At 50.7% G+C, this 21027-nt stretch overlaps 1 protein-coding gene across 3 annotated transcripts in view; it reads left to right on the top strand.

Annotated features, from left to right (window-relative positions):
* Window positions 1–16664, top strand: part of GRAP2 (GRB2 related adaptor protein 2) — a 150480-nt gene extending 133816 nt beyond the window's left edge. For all 3 annotated transcript variants that reach the window (XM_075573740.1, XM_075573738.1, XM_075573739.1), the window contains 3 exons: window positions 11376–11510; window positions 13923–14045; window positions 15393–16664. In XM_075573740.1, the coding sequence (XP_075429855.1) occupies window positions 11376–11510; window positions 13923–14045; window positions 15393–15572 (438 nt within the window). In that variant the 3' untranslated portion in view covers window positions 15573–16664. The remainder of the gene's footprint in view (window positions 1–11375; window positions 11511–13922; window positions 14046–15392) is intronic.
* Window positions 16665–21027: the final 4363 nt, after the last annotated feature.

Below are 21027 nucleotides of genomic sequence, written 5' to 3'. Positions count from 1 at the left end.
AAGCCTCATTTTACTTTCACTTTAAAACGGTCTCCATTGCGTGCCGCTGCACACGTCTCTTACAGGCGTGTTCTGGAATGTGAGCTCTGTTTTATGGTTAGACGCAGACCCGTTTACATTGCAAAGTTCCCCACTACCCTTCCTCAATAATGTCTAAGCCAGGACTCTTCAACTGCTTCTCCAAAGGGTCCGGGTCCGGTTACTTTGAGAAGTAGAAGGGCCACAGGCTCATTGTAATGTCCTTTTAGATACATTTAAAGACTTGAAAAGTATTATATTTCAACATTTTGCAAACATGTATAATACCTCTACCATGTATATTTACATCCCTGTAAATTACACGTCGGTTTTAGTGTGAAAAACTGCACTTTAAACTGAACTAGTCTGAAAAAAGCATGGGGCAGGAAATTCAAGGGCCACATCAAGGCCCTTCATGTTTCATATTAAGGCCCTTTGCATTTCACATCAAGACCCTTCGCATTTTACATCAAGGCCCTTTGTGTTTCATATCAAGAACCTTTACAGGCAACATCAAGGCCCTTTGCGTTTCACATCAAGAACCTTTGCGTTTTACATCAAGGCCCTGCGTGTGTTACACCAGGGCACTTTGCGGATCGCCAGTCGATGACCCCGCTGCTACCTATCTAAACATCCACTGTGAAATATTTATCACGGGCAGTAACACTCCTGTCGGTTATTACTCTGAGTTAGAAAATCACAGGGGGCTTGTGCCGTATACAATCATCAAATCTTCAAGAGTCCTCGAGTAATATTTCATGTAACAGCCTTGTTCAATAAATCCCTTATTCAATACGCTGCCAAGGCTCTTCCCAGCGCTGAAGAAGAGTTCAGCTCCTTTCAAATGAAAAGGGACTAAAACCTTCTCCCGCACATGTAAGCCGCTCCGCAACTTAATCAATGTGACATTTGTAGAGACTGAGGCTATTTTACTCGGCACATGGCCGGGGAAATGTAATATTCAGGTCCTTCTGCATTTCGTAGCAGCTGTTCTACTCTTTAAGTTGAGCTGATTCCTCCACAGCTGGAGGGGGCGAGGGGGGGGGGGCAGCTGTGGCTTGTTAGGGAATTTACTCCACCCTCGCCCAATACACTCCAGCAAATCTATTAACCCCTTCAGAACCAAAGGGTCCAGGCACACTGAAGGCCTGAAAGACACTAGACAGGGCCAGCGCACCACTTCCAGTTTCTGCATTCCTGGAACGTATAGTGGCTACTGAGAAGAACCAGGACAGACGCCATTTTGTTCTATCCCTGGTTTTCAGCTCAGTTTTGTTACCCTGAAACTAGAGCTTGTTTTTTTTTCAGAAAAGGGGGATCTCATGAATAAAATAAGGAAAACAAAAACTGTGTGTATACAGGATTATGCCTCTTAAAGGAGCAATGCAAGACGGCAAATTTGTTAAAAGAAAATAATTTTATATATCATTGAAGCAGGGGGTCTCCGGAGCTGAACCCCTTTCCAGCTCCAGGGACCCCCTGCTTCAGGAGATACATACCTCCGAAGTAAGTGCTGGTAGCTGCTGCGGCTGAGCAAAGTTTAAAGCTCCCGCGCCACATGGGCCAATAGGAAGCCGCACCGATGACGTCACGGCTTCCTATTGGTCCGCAGGACGTGAAAACTTTCAACAGCGGACATATTGTGAACCCTGGTAGCCGAGGAGTGAGGCTACCGTCACCTAATTTTGAGGCAAGTATCTCTGGATGTAGGGGGTCTCCGGAGCTGAAATGAATGGGGTCCAGTTCCGGAGACCCCGTACTAAAATGCTATATATATGTATGTATATATGTATGTATATGTATATATAGCCGGGCTCCCCTCGCCCGCATTTGTTGTTGTCGGGTGGGAGGGTTGCAGCAGGGCAGGGAACACTCCGGTATACGGAGGTTCCGCGTATCAGGGCGCCGCCATGTTGAGTTGGCGCAGGCGCAGTAGGTGTGGAGCAGGAGGTCGCGCATGCGCGGGCATAGCAGCCAAAGCCTGCAAAGGAGGAGTAGCTCCCACAGGGGGGAGCATAGGGAACTACGAGTCCCTTCAGCCCGCGGGACCAGGTGACGCCAGGGGACCAATCGGGTGGTTGGGAGGAAGGAAGGAGGATATAGGGGTCGGAGGGCGCGCACGTTGCTCAGAGCTAGCGGGAGAAGGAAGGAGAAGGAGCTCCGGTGTAGGGAGGCATCCAGCCCCTACCTAGGCCTTATACCCCAGGCCCAGATAGGCCCTGAGCCCCAGTAGTGTGAAGCTGAAATAGGGACTGGCCCTAGATAGGTTCCGGTTCCCTTACTGTGTACGTATCGCTAACAGAGACATTACCTATTCCGCGGAAGGTCTGGGCTCAGACTCCGCTGCGGTGCTGCTATGCGTCTGGGTGGGATCGCCCCGGACGCCAAAGGCCGACATCACCTCGGCTCCTCACCGATCCTTTGTGAAGACTGTTGCAGGACCGGGTACTGGAGTGCCCGGCAGGTAAACTACAAGTGCACCAACTGTATCACCATTTATTCAAGACACAGTGGCTGCGCAGTCACACACACAGGTTCATTGTCTCACTTGAGGGTGGTGGGGATATTGCATGAGGGAACTGGACATGGGGTGGGATCACCCGGTGAAGGAGGGAAATGGATACAGGGTGGGATCACCCGGTGAAGGAGGGAAGTGAGCGTCCTGCGAGATGCAAGTGTATAGTCTTCCCTCTAGGGAGGAACACCTGTTGGAGAGAGAGGCTACGCAATTTCCATTCATGCTAGTACAGTTATTGGTTGGTTACATTGCTGTGTGTGTGTGTTGATGTACATAGTGTCCTGCGAAGAACCACTTCCCCTCTGGCGGAAGCTGTCGCAGGTGGAGGCGCTGCACCAAGTAACAAGTATTGCGCGTGCCCCAGGCTCTCCATGGCAGAGGCTTAGGCCATTTGAGCCTACAGGTTATACAGCATACGGTAGCGGCCTGTGTTCACTAGGAAACAGGGCTACATTTGGAGGCGCTGCTGAGATCTTAGACCTGGGGTGCCCCTCGAGCAAACAAATACCGCCACCATGGCCCTTCCCTTGCGTCAGCGAGTCCGCGACTGGGCGCGGCAAATGCAAACGCCCGTTCGCCGCGTAGTGGCTGTGACCCAAGTACCCATGGCTCTACCATTAGAGACATTGCAAACGGCCCTACGACAACTACCGGGTTTTGCCAAAGACCGCCTGGTAGATGTTCTCATAGACCAAGACGCTAAGTGGAACACCTTGCTAGTAGATTGCCGGCGAGACCTAGTAGTCCTCGAACCTGCAGTTCCTCAATATCTGCAGCTTCCCAACTCCCCGCCCGGCGGAAGCCCCTTTGTCTACCCACTCCGAGACCCCACTGTGGAGACACTGGGTGGCGACGGCTCTCCTCTCACTTCTGCTCACTACCCAGTTAGCGAAGCGGGCAGCTGTCAGTCAGGATTTAGCTACCCGGGGTCTAGCGTATCCGAAGAAGCGGGGTTGCGTAATGACACGCTGCAAAAACTAAATAAGATGGACCAGTTAACCACCTCACCCAGTTTACCGCCGTTGGTAGAAGCGCTCACCCTGGCCACGCATTCCCAGAACTACAGGAAATTGAAGGCTTTCTCTGGGACACTACCTGTACCCACGGGGGAAGATGGCATAGACCCCTGGAAGGAGCACACTTGGGGGGTAATGGAAGAATGGTCATGTACGGACGTCGTGAAACGTCAACGTCTCATGGAGTGCTTGAGACCCCCGGCGTCCACACTGATCAGCATTCACCGAGAACAGTATCCCGACCTGACCTCTCGGATGATGATCGAGTTCCTCGTCGAAGCTTACAGCGTGACCGAGGATGATGGGACCTTGTGGGCCAAATACTATGCCATCAACCAAAAAGATGGAGAAGACTTATCTGCCTACATCCACTGCGTGCAAATGTCATTAGGTCCCCTGCTGCACCATAAGTACGTGACCGCCTCACAGATGGATGAATACCTCCGCAAACAATACCTACGGGGATCCAGTCCTAGCCATCCTATCGCGAACATGATCCGCGATAACCTCACTCGAGGGCCTCCCCCCTCGTTTATCAAACTATTACAGCAAGTCAAAGAGCACGAAACGCATCTCATGCTTCACTCCCCACAGAAGGCTAAAGCAGCCAGCTGCCCCAAACCCAAAGGGGGTACTGAAAAGAAGGAAGATCCTCCGGACAAACCCGGCCCTGAACGGCCGAAGTACGCCAGATGAACCTCGCCCCCGTATGATCGCCGCACCCCACCCAGGGATATGTCCTGTTACAAGTGCGGGAAGAAGGGGCATATCTCCTATGATTGCCGGATGGGGGAGTCCCGCCACCGGAGCCCATCTCCCAAGAAGTTCACGCCAAATACCATGATATGCGGTGTTTACGCAGCCAGCAGCGAAAACCCTGTCTCCAATCAAAGTGGCGAAGGGCCCGATGACGAGAGTAACCGCATGAGACCGGTAGCGTTGATATGGGTGCTAATAGACGGTATCTATTCCTCCGCTCTACTGGACACGGGATCTCAAGTGACCATCATATATCGAGGATTTTTTGATCGACACCTCCAGAAGCGGCCCCTGAAGTCGGCAGGGCATATCAAAGTAAGAGGGCTGAGCAATGAAGACTACCCAATCGACGGTATCGTAACCGTGGGCCTGGAAATACAACAGCTCAATACTGGAAAGTCTCACCCCATGAATGTGGACGCCCTGGTGTGCCCAGAACCCAAAGACCCACCTAAGTATCCGATCATCCTAGGCATGAATGCGGACATTGTACAAGCTGTCATCCGGGCCTATCTACAAGAAACTAATGAGTTACCCATGTCCAGCCTACAATTGCAGCTTGTCCAGGTGAATCCGGAGTCCCCTCCGACACCCTCGGAGGACTATGGACTGTTGTTCTGCGGCTGAGCGGGGTTGACCAGACTTTTACCAGGAGAAACACAGAGGATGCCTGCCTGGTGCGCCTACGCTGAACGAGTAGACGAGGAGCGGCTCTTTTCCCTAGAAAGCACGCCAGAAGAAGACGGCCACTGAGGATACCGGCTGAATTCCGGGACTGGCCGACCGCCATTCCCCGCCGGATTTATGTGATGGTCCAGAATATGTCTCCCTTCCCCATGGCCATTGACGCGGGACAGACGATAGGGAGAATTTATCCCATCAGCTCAGTAGATGAGGCAGTGCAAGTTAATGCTGCTCGAGTGGAATGCCCCGGTGCGGAACTGGACTTCGACTTCGGCTCATCCGGATTACCAGCGACATGGAAGGAGAGACTGCGAGTTCAGCTGGAAGAGAGACGAGAAGTTTTCTCTACCGGAGAGATGGATGTGGGATGCAGCCGCAGTGCCCAACACACTATTCAGATGAGTAATACCAAACCGTTCAGAGAACGTTCCCGCCGGCTCTCTCGTAGAGACGTAGATGATGTGCGGACAGTCCTTCAAGAGATGGAGGAAGCTGGAATCGTTACGGAGTCCCGGAGCCCTTACGCTTCCCCCATAGTAGTGGTGAAAAAGAAGAATGGAACGGTGCCGGACCAGTATAATCTTCCCCGCATAGAGAAAATCCTGAATGCCCTCCATGGGAGTAAATGGTTCAGTGTACTGGACCTCCGGTCTAGCTACTACCAGGTACAGTGCAAGAAAAAAACCGGGCGCTTACCTTAAATAATTGGGTCAGGGTGGAGGATGCAAACAAATTCTAGTTCAAACCAACAATTGAAGTCTCTCAGAATGGCAAGAGGTGACACTGATAAATCCCTCTGCTGCAACCCAGAAGGGAACATCCAAAGCCCTTGGTACAATGTGGAACAGGAGAAATAGGGGGAGCAATATATATTTTAACCCCTTACTACCAGGTACCCATGAGCCCCGAAGACCAAGAGAAAACGACGTTCATTTGTCCACTGGGGTTCTACCAATTCACCCGCATGCCCCAAGGTATATGTGGTGCTCCAGCCAACTTCCAGCAGCTAATGGAGAAGACCTTAGGTGATTTGAACCCTCGAGAGTGCTTAGTATATTTGGACGACATCATAGTCTTCGGGCAAACCCTAGAGGAGCACGAAGCCCAGCTCCTGAAGGTACTAGACCGATTAGCTCAAGAAGGACTCAAGCAATCTCTGGGTAAGTGCCGATTCTGTAGGACATCTGTGACGTACGTGGGACACAGTGTCAGCGGAAGGGATTGCCACTGATCCCGCCAAAATAGAAGCCGTCGTCAATTGGCCCCGACCTGACAATGTGGTGGAGTTGCGTTCATTCCTGGGATTCTGCGGGTACTACCGCCGGTTTGTGGAAGGGTATTCCCGAAGGGCCAAAGCCCTCAACTGCCTTCTCAAGATATACCCTGAAGACACAGGCCGGAAGGCCACGCCAGCCCGACAACCCTTCGGGGACAAATGGACGGCAGAGTGCGAGAAAGCCTTTGTGGATCTGAAACAGAGTTTGACCGCGGCCCCCGTGCTAGCCTATGCCGACCCAGAACAACCGTATATACTACATGTGGATGCTAGCCTAGGCGGATTAGGGGCGGTGTTACATCAAAAGTATCCAGAAGGGTTACAACCCGTGGCCTATATCAATCGCAGCCTTACAATCAGTGAGCAGAATTACCCAGTGCACAAGCTTGAGTTCTTGGCCCTCAAGTGGGCCATCGTGGACAAACTTCATGATTACCTTTACGGGGTATCGTTCGAGGTGCGTACTGACAACAATCCGCTCACCTATATCATGATCTCAGCCAAACTCGATGCGGCCGGACACCGCTGGCTGGCCGCCCTCTTCAACTACAACTTCACCCTGAAATATAAACCCGGTCCCTTGAACATTGGGGCTGATGCATTGTCTAGACGACCGGGGCTGGCCGCAACCCCCGATGACGACCAATGGGAAGAAATTCCAGGGCCCGGGATGAGGGCCCTGTGTTGTACCGCCGCCATAGTCAACGATCAAGTGGCGTTCTCTGAGTTAAGGGTGGCCGACTCTCTAGGCTGTGCATCCAATGCTATTCCAGAAGCATATAGGGACCCCAGTGGGATGCACGTTACCCCTGACAAGATCATAGCCTGGAAGGATATGGTGCGCTACCAAGAACGAGATCCGGTAGCAGGAGCCATTCGCTGTGCTATTCGGCAAAACCGACCTGACCTCCTCAGACATGCCCCTGGCGACGTGGGAGGTATACTGAGGCGAGAAGCCGATAAATTCGAAATACGGGACAATTTGCTATAACGAGTTGTAGAGTACCATAACCACCCGAATAGAAGGCAACTAGTACTACCAAAAAGATTACAGTATTTGGTGCTGAGGTCACTACACGACGAACATGGTCATCTGGGTGTTGACAAGACTTTTGGATTGGTGAGGGATCAGTTCTTTTGGCCAAAAATGAGAGAAGCAGTAGAGCATCACTGTCGGCGGTGTGCGTGGTGCATTCAGCGGAAGACATTGCCCACCAGGGCCACCCCAATGGGCCACTTAAAAAGCACCGGGCCCATGGACTTAGTATGCATGGACTTCCTATGTATCGAACCTGATAGCCGAGGCATCGGCAATGTGCTGGTCATCACTGACCACTACACTAGATACGCCCAGGCCTTCCCGACGAAAGACCAAAAAGCCATCACGGTTGCCAAGGTGCTCTGGGAAAAGTACTTCATGCATTACGGACTTCCTCAACGACTACATTCCGATCAGGGCAGAGACTTTGAAAGCAAATTGATAAGAGAACTACGAAAAATCTTACACGTCACTAAATCCCGGACCACTCCCTATCACCCGGAAGGGGATGTATTGCCCGAAAGATTCAACCGCACATTACTGGACATGCTGGGCACGTTGACGGGAGTAGAAAAAGCTGAGTGAAGCTGCCACGTGGAAACATTAGTGCACACTTACAATTGCACGCGACACGATTCCACTGGGTTTTCTCCCTACTTTCTGATGTTTGGTAGAGAAGCCTGACTGCCTGTGGATATACAGTTGAGAGTCTCCACTGATGGGGTACATAATGCCACCCACTTCCGATACGTACAGAGATTACAAGAGAACCTGCAGCGGGCCTACCTGCAGGCAGAGAAATCTACAGAGAAGCTGAATGCTGGCAACAAACGGCGTTATGATCATAAAGTCAAACATAGAGACATTAAGCCTGGAGACGCCGTGCTTCTCCGCAATCTGGGAGTACCTGAGAAACATAAACTGGCTGACCGATGGAGAGAGGGAGTGTACGAGGTAACCTCGCAAATGCCTGGTCTTCCGGTTTATCGTATTAAGGACTCGGAGGGTCGGGTGAAGACATGGCACCGAAATCATTTGCTCCCTATCTCACAAGTCGAGGAGGGAGATGTGGAGTGGCCTACATCCTCATTGGATGGCGAGATGACACTGGAAGGGAACGATCCGGAGGCCGGCAGCACAGTTCTTCAGGAGGATCCGCAGGAGGGAACCTCTCACAGGAGCCCTCCACAGAGAGCATCTCCCGGTGGAGCTATGCGTAAAGGGCTCGGGGAGCAAACGCCCCCTGGGGTGGCTCCAGAAAATTCGACATTGAATCCACAGAGTCCATGCTTTGTACCGAGTAATGATCACATAGACTGTAATCCCCACAAGGGAAGACCTTGAGCCTCAAGACCAAGATAGTCATTCTCCCGAGGGAGTGACCGAACAACAGTTAAGGCGAAGCCAAAGGAATGGGCAACCTCCAATGAGGATGGCATATGATCAGTTCGGGGCACCCCACTATGAGGCTCAGCAGTGGGCTCGCAACTGAGTAAAGTCAGTAATCGTGATGTTCAGTGAGATGTATAATCTTATCTAGAGTGTGGAGGATGTCGTATGTTATGCATTATTCATTATATAAATGTTGTACCAGTTCAAAGGTATCGTCCAAGCGGGGACGTTGGAATCCACAGGGGGGAGGATGTAGCCGGGCTCCCCTCGCCCGCATTTGTTGTTGTCGGGTGGGAGGGTTGCAGCAGGGCGAGGAACGCTCCGGTATACGGAGATTCCGCGTATCAGGGCGCCGCCATGTTGAGAGTTGGCGCAGTAGGTGTGGAGCAGGAGGTCGCGCATGCGCGGACATAGCAGCCAAAGCCCGCGAAGGAGGAGTAGCTCCCATAGGGGGGAGCATAGGGATCTACGAGTCCCTTCAGCCCCGCGGGACCAGGTGACGCCAGGGGACCAATTGGGTGGTTGGGAGGAAGGAAGGAGGATATAGGGATCGGAGGGCGCGCACGTTGCTCAGAGCTAGCGGGAGAAGGAAGGAGAAGGAGCTACGGTGTAGGGAGGCATCCAGCCCCTACCTAGGCCTTATACCCCAGGCCCAGATAGGCCCTGAGCCCCAGTAGTGTGAAGCTGAAATAGGGACTGGCCCTAGATAGGTTCCGGTTCCCTTACTGTGTACGTATCGCTAACAGAGACATTACCTATTCCGCGGAAGGTCTGGGCTCAGACTCCGCTGCGGTGATGCTGCGCGTCTGGGTGGGATCGCCCCGGACGCCTAGGGCCGACGTCACCTCGGCTCCTCACCGATCCTTTGTGAAGACTGTTGCAGGACCGGGTACTGGAGTGCCCGGCAGGTAAACTACAAGTGCACCAACTGTATCACCATTTATTCAGGACACAGTGGCTGCGCAGTCACACACACAGGTTCATTGTCTCACTTGAGGGGGGTGGGGATATTGCACGAGGGAACTGGACACGGGGTGGGATCACCCAGTGAAGGAGGGAACTGGACATGGGGTGGGATCACCCGGTGAAGGAGGGAAGTGAGCGTCCTGCGAGACGCAAGTGTATAGTGTTCCCTCTAGGGAGGGACACCTGTTGGAGAGAGAGAGAGGCTACGCAATTTCCATTCATGCTAGTAAAGTTATTGGTTGGTTATGTTGCTGTGTGGGTGTGTTGATGTACATAGTGTCCTGCGAAGAACCACTTCCCCTCTGGCGGAAGCTGTCGTAGGTGGAGGCGCTGCACCAAGTAACAAGTATTGCGCGTGCCCCAGGCTCTCCGTGGCAGAGGCTTAGGCCCTATGAGCCTACAGCAAAAAACGAAAAATCAGGGGAGCGTCAGTATCTGAAAGAAAATAAATAAACTACCGTAGTGCATAACGTTACAATTAAACATTGAAAGGTAGTCCACGCCGTCACTTCCGTTTTTACACAAGTGCAAACCGGAAGTGACGTGTCGGCGTGGACTAGCAGCAAGGACGGAGACCGGTGAAGGAGGCGGTTGCGTGTGGGGTTCCCCGAGGTCGCGACTCGGCATAAGATCATCACCCTTAACCAACGCCTTTAACCATCTGGTATCCTGTAAGCCTTGATTTTTACTATTGTCGGATAAAAGTGTTTTTGGCATTTTAATATCTCGGCTCTGTGTCTCTCTACTGGGTCTTTTACCTCCCTATTTTTGCTCCTTTTTGCTCCTGATTTATGACTGGAACTTGCAATTAATCATCCATGACCTAGCATATTTTCTTTTGGAGTTCTACCTTTCAATGTTTAATTGTAACGTTATGCACTACGGTAGTTTATTTATTTTCTTTCAGATACTGACGCTCCCCTGATTTTTCGTTTTTTGCTTTGAGTGTGGACCTGGGAACTAGTCCGTGAAGGGTTTGAGTGTCTTTGTTCTTATTTGATTGCACGGGTATATTGATTTAACTATCACAGTTAGTTATCACTGTTACTGCACTGTTGCACCTAAATAGAGTGTTTGAGCGCCATTTAGTATTTTTTGCCTACAGGTTATACAGCATACGGTAGTGGCCTGTGTGCACTAGGAAACAGGGCTACATATATATATATATATATATATATAAAAAAAAAATTTTAAATGGATTGCCGTTTTAAGGGGGCTGTTCCATATAGGACTAAAGTGAATGAATGGCTGTGTTATGTTCCAAGGAAACACAATTAACCAAAGAGAGGATACCTTAAAAAGAAAAATAAATAAATGTTTTAAAGGCTTTGGAGGGTTTTTACGAACGTTAAGATTGCTTGTAAACTGTTGTATATACAGTACAGGCAGATTGTGGCCCCAGACTAATAGAGAGAACAATAATTACCAGATAACATTATAATTACTCAGACCCAAAGCAAAGAGAAACTTGCTGTACACTTTCTACGACAGTTAATTACATGAATAAGAAACCGTGTCGTCCCCTCCTCCCCCCTCCCCCTCCCCCTCCCCCTCCCACACACACACACACACACAATGTGGGAGAGGTCCCTTTAAACCTTTTCCATTGACCATGTTTGTATATTTGTTCTGTTCCTTGTCAGGTCAAATAGGTGTCTTTATATAGAGGGAGAACATGGACTGAGTGTCCCTCTTTATGTCTTCCAGGAGAAACCGCTGGAGAAGTCTTTGCGGGTATCGCCCAGAGCAGTGGGAGGAGCCACTGCTGACAAACAGGCCCCACCCACCTTGCAGAGAAGCTACGTAGCGCCTGAGAAGAGTCGTTATGTGGAGCAGTCACAGGTATCCAAGCACTAAACTCCCATCATGCTCTAGGCACGCCAGTGCTCACACAGGATGACTGTGCTTCATTCAGCCTCATGAAAGAGGCAATCCAAGCAATAAATAATAATAAAATAAATCAGTTCTATATTATTAGATAATACTTACTGCATTTTTTAAAATTATTATTCAACTCTTAATGCCATTTATAATGAGTTAATATACTGAGCACCCTTTCATTCCTATAGCAGGCTTAGCCCACCACCCCAGCAGTGCAAGATCTTTGCAACACTTTCCTGTTTGTTATCATTTGTTGCCAATATTCCCAGCAACTTGAACTAAAAACTGTAGCAATAGACAATGTTCCGGTAGTAATATAAGAATACATTGTAGCTGCTGAGTTACACTGACCGGAAGATTGATTGAAACTGAAAGGCGGCCATTTAGTGAACCCAGGGAAGCAGGATCTTTGCTGATCGATCACGGGAGAACAAATTGACCGGCAGCTTAGCTAATTAGTTTTCATTAACGGTAATCAAAGGCTGCATATATTACAATAACAAATATATATATATTTTTATAGTGCCGCTTGGATTGCTTCTTGAAGCGGCACATAGCAGGTTAACCAGAGAGAGCCCTCAAAGTGTTCAACGGAGACACGCTGGTCTTTCAGCGCCGAAAGGGTTAATATCTATTTTCGTTGCTCGCTTGTGTTATTGGCTTTCTTGGAAAGATTCCCTCGTCCCTTTAAAACTGCAGACGTAGCAATATCCTACACGTGTGTTTAAATAAATCAGTTCTGTACTATGAGAAAATACTTGTAGCATTTATTTTTTAACAACTCTGAATGACATTTTTAATGTATTATAATGTAACAAGCCTTGTTCGTTTCTATAGCATAAGTAGAAAAGCAACTCAGGGCACTTCGGATGTTTAACCTAATTTATTCAGTCTGGAAAATCGACATTTCGGTCGTGACAGCGACCTTTCTCAGGAGTGATTGAGTGGCTTAGGGCCTCATGCAGAGAGCATCGTTATTTCAAAACTCGCCATTTTTTGTTCAATTTCCCTCAGAAAACGGCATAAAATGGCGAGTTGCGAAAAACGCGCCATTTTTTTATTTCTATGTTTAAAACTCGCCTCGCGGCTGGCGAGAACCTCAATCGCGCCATTTTTAAAACTCTCCGAATGCAGAGAGGTGCGAACGGCAAGTAGCGGCTGTTCGCGCCAAAAAAAGGCGCGATTCTCGCATTTTTGCCGCGCCACGAAAATATGGCAAGATGGCGCTCGCCGCCTATAGTAAAGGGGAAAAAAAAGGCGCGAATTTGTTTTTACACGTTTCTGAAGCGCGCATCTCGCCAATTTAAACTCGCCACACGCATCCATGTTAAACATAGCAGAATTCGCACTTTTCTGCATATGGAGAATAAAACTCTCCAAAAAAGCTACTTTTTATGAAATTCGCCATTTTTAAAATTCTATGCTCTCTGCATGAGGCCCTTAATGTTCAGCAAACAAGTGTCCATATTTATTACCCCCCAAATCAAGAAAAGTCCCCAGGTGTCCCTCGTAGTTAATCCTCCAGGTGTTCTCCTTCCTCACCTGTCTGTCGGGGACGCACGCTGGTTGCGTGTGATGTCATCGCGGCATCCTTCTCGCTCCACGGATTGGTCGGCTCCTTCCTGATCCTCATCCTGAGGTCCCGCGATACTTCGTCCTGCAAACGACGCCGCTCCGCTCTGCATGATGACAGAATGGGATGCGTTGCGGTGAGCCAGGATATAGGACGGCATCAGGAGTACTGCGCATGCAGATGGAGCACGGAGTGACGTCATTCGCAAAACGAAGTATCTCGGGACTTCAGGATGAGGATCAGGAAGGAGCTGACCAATCCGTGGAGCGAGAAGGATGCTGCGATGACATCACACGCAACCAGCGTGCGTCCCCCGACAGACGAGGAAGGAGATCACCTGGAGGATTAACTACGAGGGACAGGTTTAAATGGTTTGTCACGTGGGTTTAGATGTCATTGTCATGTGGGCCAATAGGAAGCTGCAAGGGATGACATCACGATTTCCTATTGGCTGCGTGACGCCGGAGTTTTAAATCCGCCATTTCGTTAGCCACACACAGCCCAACCGTAGCCTCCTAGAGAGGTAAGTATTTCGGGGAGCAGGGGGTCCCCGGAGCCGAAATGAACGTGCTTCAGCCCCGGAGACGCCCCGCTTCAAACCTATTTTAGAAGAAAAGTTTCACCATGCTGCTTTAAACGTGTCATTTTTTTAAAGGTCTGAATAATTTCAATTTGACCCAATAAACGTGTCCCTTCTCAGGTAACTCTCATCCTAGAAGGGGTTGGCCCTTTAATTCGGCATCGTTGGCTCGAGCTTCCAGCTCCATCGGTTTAGACCTGTGCCTGATCTTGTCTTCCAGGAGTGTCACAAAGTCCAACCAGACAGCACACGGCATCGGAGCCGCGAGTTACCGGTGCCCGTGGAGAGTACCGGGGCAGCACCAGGGAACCGGAGAACCACTGATCCTCCGCTGCGGCAGCAGGTAACCGCCAACAGTACTACGGACCATATAGGTGATACAATTTGTCATTGTAATGCAGCGATGTCACAGAATGGGGCTCTGGGATGTACTAAAGGTCGTGGAGGCTCATAGTGAGTGGGACATAAAGGAGCAGTTCCTCCTTCTTGTATGTATGTATGTATGTATGTATGTATGTAAGTATGTATGTATATAGCACCATTAATGTTCATAGCGCTTCACAGCAGTAATACATGTGACAATCATAAAAATAACAAATAATACAAAGGGAAGAAGTGCTTCAGACATAAAACTAACATTAAGGAAAAGGTGTCCCTCTCCGAAGAGCTTACAATCTAATTGGTAGGTAGGGAGAACGTACAGAGACAGTAGGAGGGCGTTCTGGTAAGCGCGTCTGCAGGGGGCCCAGGTTAATGTGTGAGTTGTATAGTATTAGCCACGGTGCTACTCATATGCTTCTTTAAGCAAGTGTGTCTTAAGGTGGATAGAGAGTGTGCTAGTCGGGTACTGAGGGGAAGGGCATTCCAGAGGTGTGGGGCAGTCAGTGAGAAAGGTTTAAGGTGGGAGAGGGCTTTAGATACAAAGGGGGTAGAAAGAAGACATCCTTGAGCAGAACGTAAGAGTCGGGATGGTGCATAGCGAGAAATTAGGGCTGAGATGTAAGGAGGGGCAGAAGAGTGTAAAGTTTTTCTTTTTTTACCCATCATTGTATTACTTGGTGGGGAACAGGGGAGCCAAACAGCACTGTTCTCAGCTCTGAGGACCCGTTGGTTCCCGAGACACTTACATGGTTTAAATCTCCCTCAGGTGAAACAAATGGCTGCCAAATCTAAGACCAATGTGAAGCTGCAACATCATCGGTTGTTACTTCCTATTGAACGGCCATTTAAATCCACTTTAAAAACCAGGGAGTGATACCGGTAGCTTTGCCAGTAATATCTCATAGCTCCCCCAGAGCTGAAAATAGTGCGTTTCAATCTGGCAAAATGGAGGTTAGTGAGGGTGGATTTCTCCTTTAACAGCCTGCACTGAATCATCTGCTGCTCAGGCCTAGTAACCTCTCCCTTCCACTTCTACTATAAACTCTCATACACCGGGATTGAATAACCCATACATGTTATCACACCGCCATCCCACCTTAAATACGATTGACTGGAATGGCTGTCAACATGGAATCACAATGTGATAACCCATATGGGAGGTTCATGCATCTACCCCCGTAGGCCCAATTGTACTAAACAATGCTAAGCCATTCACTTGAATGGGCCGCAACATGCCTTTGGGGTTCAGCATCGCTTGGGTAGTTCTCTCCGCTTCCTGAATCCCTGTCGCCTCTCTCCCCTCTCGCAGCACATGCATCTGGTCCAGGCTCTGTACGACTTCAAGGCCGCAGAACCCGACGAGCTGGGGTTCCATACCAGGGACATCATCGAAGTGCTGGACAGCTCCGACGCCTCCTGGTGGTTGGGACGGTTGCGGGGGCAAGTGGGGCTTTTCCCCTCCAATTACGTGACCAGCACTGACCTTTGACTGTGTCAGGACTAACGGGGAATTGCGGGGTGGGAATCTTTTGTAGAAAAGTGGAGCATGGGTCGCACGGCGGAAGAGAAACTCTTGGGTGCATTTGCATGTCTTCCAAAGGCGCCCAAAGCAGCAGACTAGGATTCTGGGTAATGACCTGCAAATGAGCAGATTGACCTGTATTTAGTACTTGGAAATGTGGGGTAACGCACAGTTTATAACGCAACGGTTCTCATGCAAGTAAAAATGTTGTACTGCAGTCTTGACTTCCATACAATAGGGGCCATTGAGTGTATCAGGTTTAGCTTCCTATTTTGAACATGGTTCTTCCCCTGGGGTGTTTTCCTGCTGTATCACAAAGCCCTGACTATGCAGAGTGCAGAATCAGAAAACCCGCTCAAAACCCACTCAAACCCCACTCAAAACCCACCGTTGGACTCGTCCGCTGGAGTTTGGTTACTGAATCTGCGCAAAAATCGAATCATTAAAATTATCAATAATGATATCGCTAGTACTTTAGGAAGGAGTTATCTTGGAAGGGTGCTCTCTGTGACAAAGGGTTAAATGGCAGGCTACACGTGGCAGGCTACACGTGGCAGGCTACACGTGGCAGGCTACACTGCAATTACCACAAACTTCAACGGGAATGTTTTCATGTAAAGAAATAACATTGTGTGTTGCGAGCAGCAATTCTGCACAAATAACATACGTTATTGTTACGCCATTTGGAACCAGGTTGTTCAACGGAGCTGAACCGCATTATTTTTAGCACCGGTTTGCAAAATACTTACCTGTTTAGTTACCAGTGTTACTTCCTGGGTATTTAAACGGCCATCCAATAGGAAGCCTCAGCCGATGATGTTGCGGCTTCCTATTGGCCCACGAGTCGCACGAGATTGCCATATTGAACGCGCCCGGAGGTTGAGAAGAACACTGGTAACTGCAGGGTTAAATCATGTGCTGCAGCCCTGGGGGTCCCCATCCCTTCCTCTGCAAAATAAATAATACTCAAGTACTCAGGAATGCTGCTGGTTAATGTATCGGGCCTAAATTAAACCGCAATAAAATATTCAAAATACGTGGTAATAATGGATGTGTGGGTGTCCCTCTGTGTGCTGCCATGTTCAGCGTTCTGTATCTCTCTGCCGCCCGACTGTCATCTCCGTCACTTTAATGTATGTCTCTGCCTGTGACAGGAGCCGTTTGGGAACAACAGGAGGGGCGTGTTTGGGAAGAGAGGGATGTTAAAGGTGCGTTTCTGCCTCAGGGTGTGTTTGTTTGGGGGGGTTTGTACTAGTTGGGAAGCAGGGGGTCTCTGGAGCTGGAATTAACACGGTTCCGCTCCGGAGACCCCTCCATCCCACCTGGAGGGGATATTTGTATTTTTTGTTGAAAGGAAATGCTTCTGTAAAGGAGCCACACAATACTGCCCTTTGGTTAGGTTCTTATCTTGTAACACAGGATTGAAGCCGAGGGTCTCCGGAGCTGAACCCCATTCATTTCAGCTCCGGGAACTCGCTGCGTCCCGAAATACCTATCTCCAAAGGGGCTGGCGGTATCTCGGAAAAGTTTAACCCTTTGCGGTCCAATTAAATTTTCATTAAGTGCGCCAGTAGGTCTAATTTAATTTTCGGGGGGAAAAAACCACAAACCGCTTTTTTGTTTTGCACGCAAACTCACAGCACACACTCACTACTCACAGCACACACTCACTACTCACAGCACACACTCACTACTCACAGCACGCACTCACTACTCACAGCACGCACTCACTACTCACAGCACGCACTCACTACTCACAGCACGCACTCACTACTCACAGCACGCACTCACTACTCACAGCACGCACTCACTACTCACAGCACGCACTCACTACTCACAGCACGCACTCACTACTCACAGCACGCACTCACTACTCACAGCACGCACTCATTACTCACAGCACGCACTCACTACTCACAGCACGCACTCACTACTCACAGCACGCACTCACTACTCACAGCACGCACTCACTACTCACAGCACGCACTCACTACTTACAGCACGCACTCACTACTCACAGCACGCACTCACTACTCACAGCACGCACTCACTACTCACAGCACGCACTCACTACACACACTACTCAATACTCATTGCACACACTCACTACTCACAGCACACACTCACTACTCACAGCACGCATGCACGCACGCACTCACTACACACACTACTCAATACTCATTGCACGCACTCACTACTCACTGCACATGCACTCACTCACTACTCATTGCACGCATTCACTGCACACGCACGCACTCACTGCACACACTCACCACTGCACACACGCACTCACTACACACATGCACTCACTGCACATACTCAATCACTACTCACTGCACACTCACTCACTACTCACTGCACACACTCACTACTCACTGCACATGCATGCACTCACTACTCACTGTACACACTCACTACTCACTGCACACACACTCACTACTCACTGCACACACACTCACTACTCACTGCACACACTCACTACTCACTGCACACACACTTCTCACTGCACACACTACTCATTGCACACACGCACTCACTGCACACACGCACTTACTCACTGCACACATGCACGCATTCACTACACGCACGCACTCACTTCACACGCACACGCACTGCACACATACACTCACTACTCACAGCACACACACTTTAATGTATGTCTCTGCCTGTGACAGGAGCCGTTTGGGAACAACAGGAGGGGCGTGTTTGGGAAGAGAGGGATGTTAAAGGTGCGTTTCTGCCTCAGGGTGTGTTTGTTTGGGGGGGTTTGTACTAGTTGGGAAGCAGGGGGTCTCTGGAGCTGGAATTAACACGGTTCCGCTCCGGAGACCCCTCCATCCCACCTGGAGGGAATATTTGTATTTTTTGTTGAAAGGAAATGCTTCTGTAAAGGAGCCACACAATACTGCCCTTTGGTTAGGTTCTTATCTTGTAACACAGGATTGAAGCCGAGGGTCTCCGGAGCTGAACCCCATTCATTTCAGCTCCGGGAACTCGCTGCGTCCCGAAATACCTATCTCCAAAGGGGTGGCGGTATCTCGGAAAAGTTTAACCCTTTGCGGTCCAATTAAATTTTCATTAAGTGCGCCAGTAGGTCTAATTTAATTTTCGGGGAAAAAAACACAAACCGCTTTTTTGTTTTGCACGCAAACTCACAGCACACACTCACTACTCACAGCACACACTCACTACTCACAGCACACACTCACTACTCACAGCACGCACTCACTACTCACAGCACGCACTCACTACTCACAGCACGCACTCACTACTCACAGCACGCACTCACTACTCACAGCACGCACTCATTACTCACAGCATGCACTCACTACTCACAGCACGCACTCACTACTCACAGCACGCACTCACTACTCACAGCACGCACTCACTACTCACAGCACGCACTCACTACTCACAGCACACACTCACTACTCACAGCACGCACTCACTACTCACAGCACGCACTCACTACTCACAGCACGCACTCACTACTCACCGCACGCACTCACTACTCACAGCACGCACTCACTACTCACAGCACGCACTCACTACACACACTACTCAATACTCATTGCACACATTTACTACTCACAGCACGCATGCACGCACGCACTCACTACACACACTACTCAATACTCATTGCACGCACTCACTACTCACTGCACATGCACGCATTCACTGCACACGCATGCACTCACTGCACACACTCACCACTGCACACATGCACACACGCACTCACTACACACATGCACTCACTGCACATACTCAATCACTACTCACTGCACACTCACTCACTACTCACTGCACACACTCACTACTCACTGCACATGCATGCACTCACTACTCACTGCACACACTCACTACTCACTGCACACACTCACTACTCACTGCACACACACTCACTACTCACTGCACACACTCACTACTCACTGCACACACTCACTACTCACTGCACACACACTCACTACTCACTGCACACACACTCACTACTCACTGCACACACTCACTACTCACTGCACACACTCACTTCTCACTGCACACACTACTCATTGCACACACGCACTCACTGCACACACGCACTTAATCACTGTACACATGCACGCATTCACTACACGCACGCACTCACTGCACGCGCACACGCACTGCACACATACACTCACTACTCACTGCACACACGCACTTACTCACTGTACACATGCACGCATTCACTACACGCACGCACTCACTGCACGCGCACACGCACTGCACACATACACTCACTACTCACAGCACACACGCACACACTCACTGCATACACGCACGCACACACTACTCACTGCACACACGCACGCACTCCTCACTACACACACTCACTACTCACAACACACACGCACACACTCACACACTGCACACTGACACCACCGCACCCCCCTCTCCCTACCCCCTGAACTCCGGTGTCAGCTGCTGGGAGTCATCGTGGGGCTGCCTGCGGGGATCGGTGCAGGTCTGGGGGGGGGGGGGGAATTCAGATCGGTGCAGGGTTGGAGGGGGGGTGCTCTAATTGGCGCAGGCCTTTGGGGTGGGCGGACCGGCGCAGGCCATTGGGGGTGGGTGGATCTGCGCAGGCCATTGGGGGTGGGCGGATCTGCGCAGGGTTTTGGGGGTAGGCGGATCTGCGCAGGGTTTTGGGGGTGGGTGGATCTGCGCAGGGCTTTGGGGGTGGGTGGATCTGCGCAGGGCTTTGGGGGTAGGCGGATCTGCGCAGGGTTTTGGGGGCGGGCGGATCTGCGCAGGGCTTTGGGGGTGGGCGGATCTGCGCAGGGCTTTGGGGGTGGGCGGATCTGCGCAGGGCTTTGGGGGTTGGCGGATCTGCGCAGGGCTTTGGGGGTTGGCAGATCTGCGCAGGGCTTTGGGGGTGGGCGGATCTGCGCAGGGCTTTGGGGGTGGGCGGATCTGCGCAGGGCTTTGGGGGTGGGCGGATCTGCGCAGGGCTTTGGGGGTGGGCAGATCTGCGCAGGGCTTTGGGGGTGGGCGGACCGGTGCAGGGCTTTGGGGGTTGGCGGATCTGCGCAGGGCTTTGGGGGTGGACAGATCTGCGCAGGGCTTTGGGGGTGGGCGGATCTGCGCAGGGCTTTGGGGGTGGGCGGATCTGCGCAGGGCTTTGGGGGTGGGTGGATCTGCGCAGGGCTTTGGGGGTGGGCGGATCTGCGCAGGGCTTTGGGGGTGGACAGATCTGCGCAGGGCTTTGGGGGTGGGCGGATCTGCGCAGGGCTTTGGGGGTGGGCAGATCTGCGCAGGGCTTTGGGGGTGGGCGGACCGGTGCAGGGCTTTGGGGGTTGGCGGATCTGCGCAGGGCTTTGGGGGTGGGCGGATCTGCGCAGGGCTTTGGGGGTGGGCGGATCTGCGCAGGGCTTTGGGGGTGGGTGGATCTGCGCAGGGTTTT

The sequence above is a fragment of the Ascaphus truei genome, chromosome 17, assembly GCF_040206685.1.
Source record: "Ascaphus truei isolate aAscTru1 chromosome 17, aAscTru1.hap1, whole genome shotgun sequence".
NCBI lineage: Eukaryota > Metazoa > Chordata > Amphibia > Anura > Ascaphidae > Ascaphus > Ascaphus truei.
Note: the sequence above shows the minus strand (reverse complement) of the source record. Positions and strands in the feature narration are given on the sequence as shown.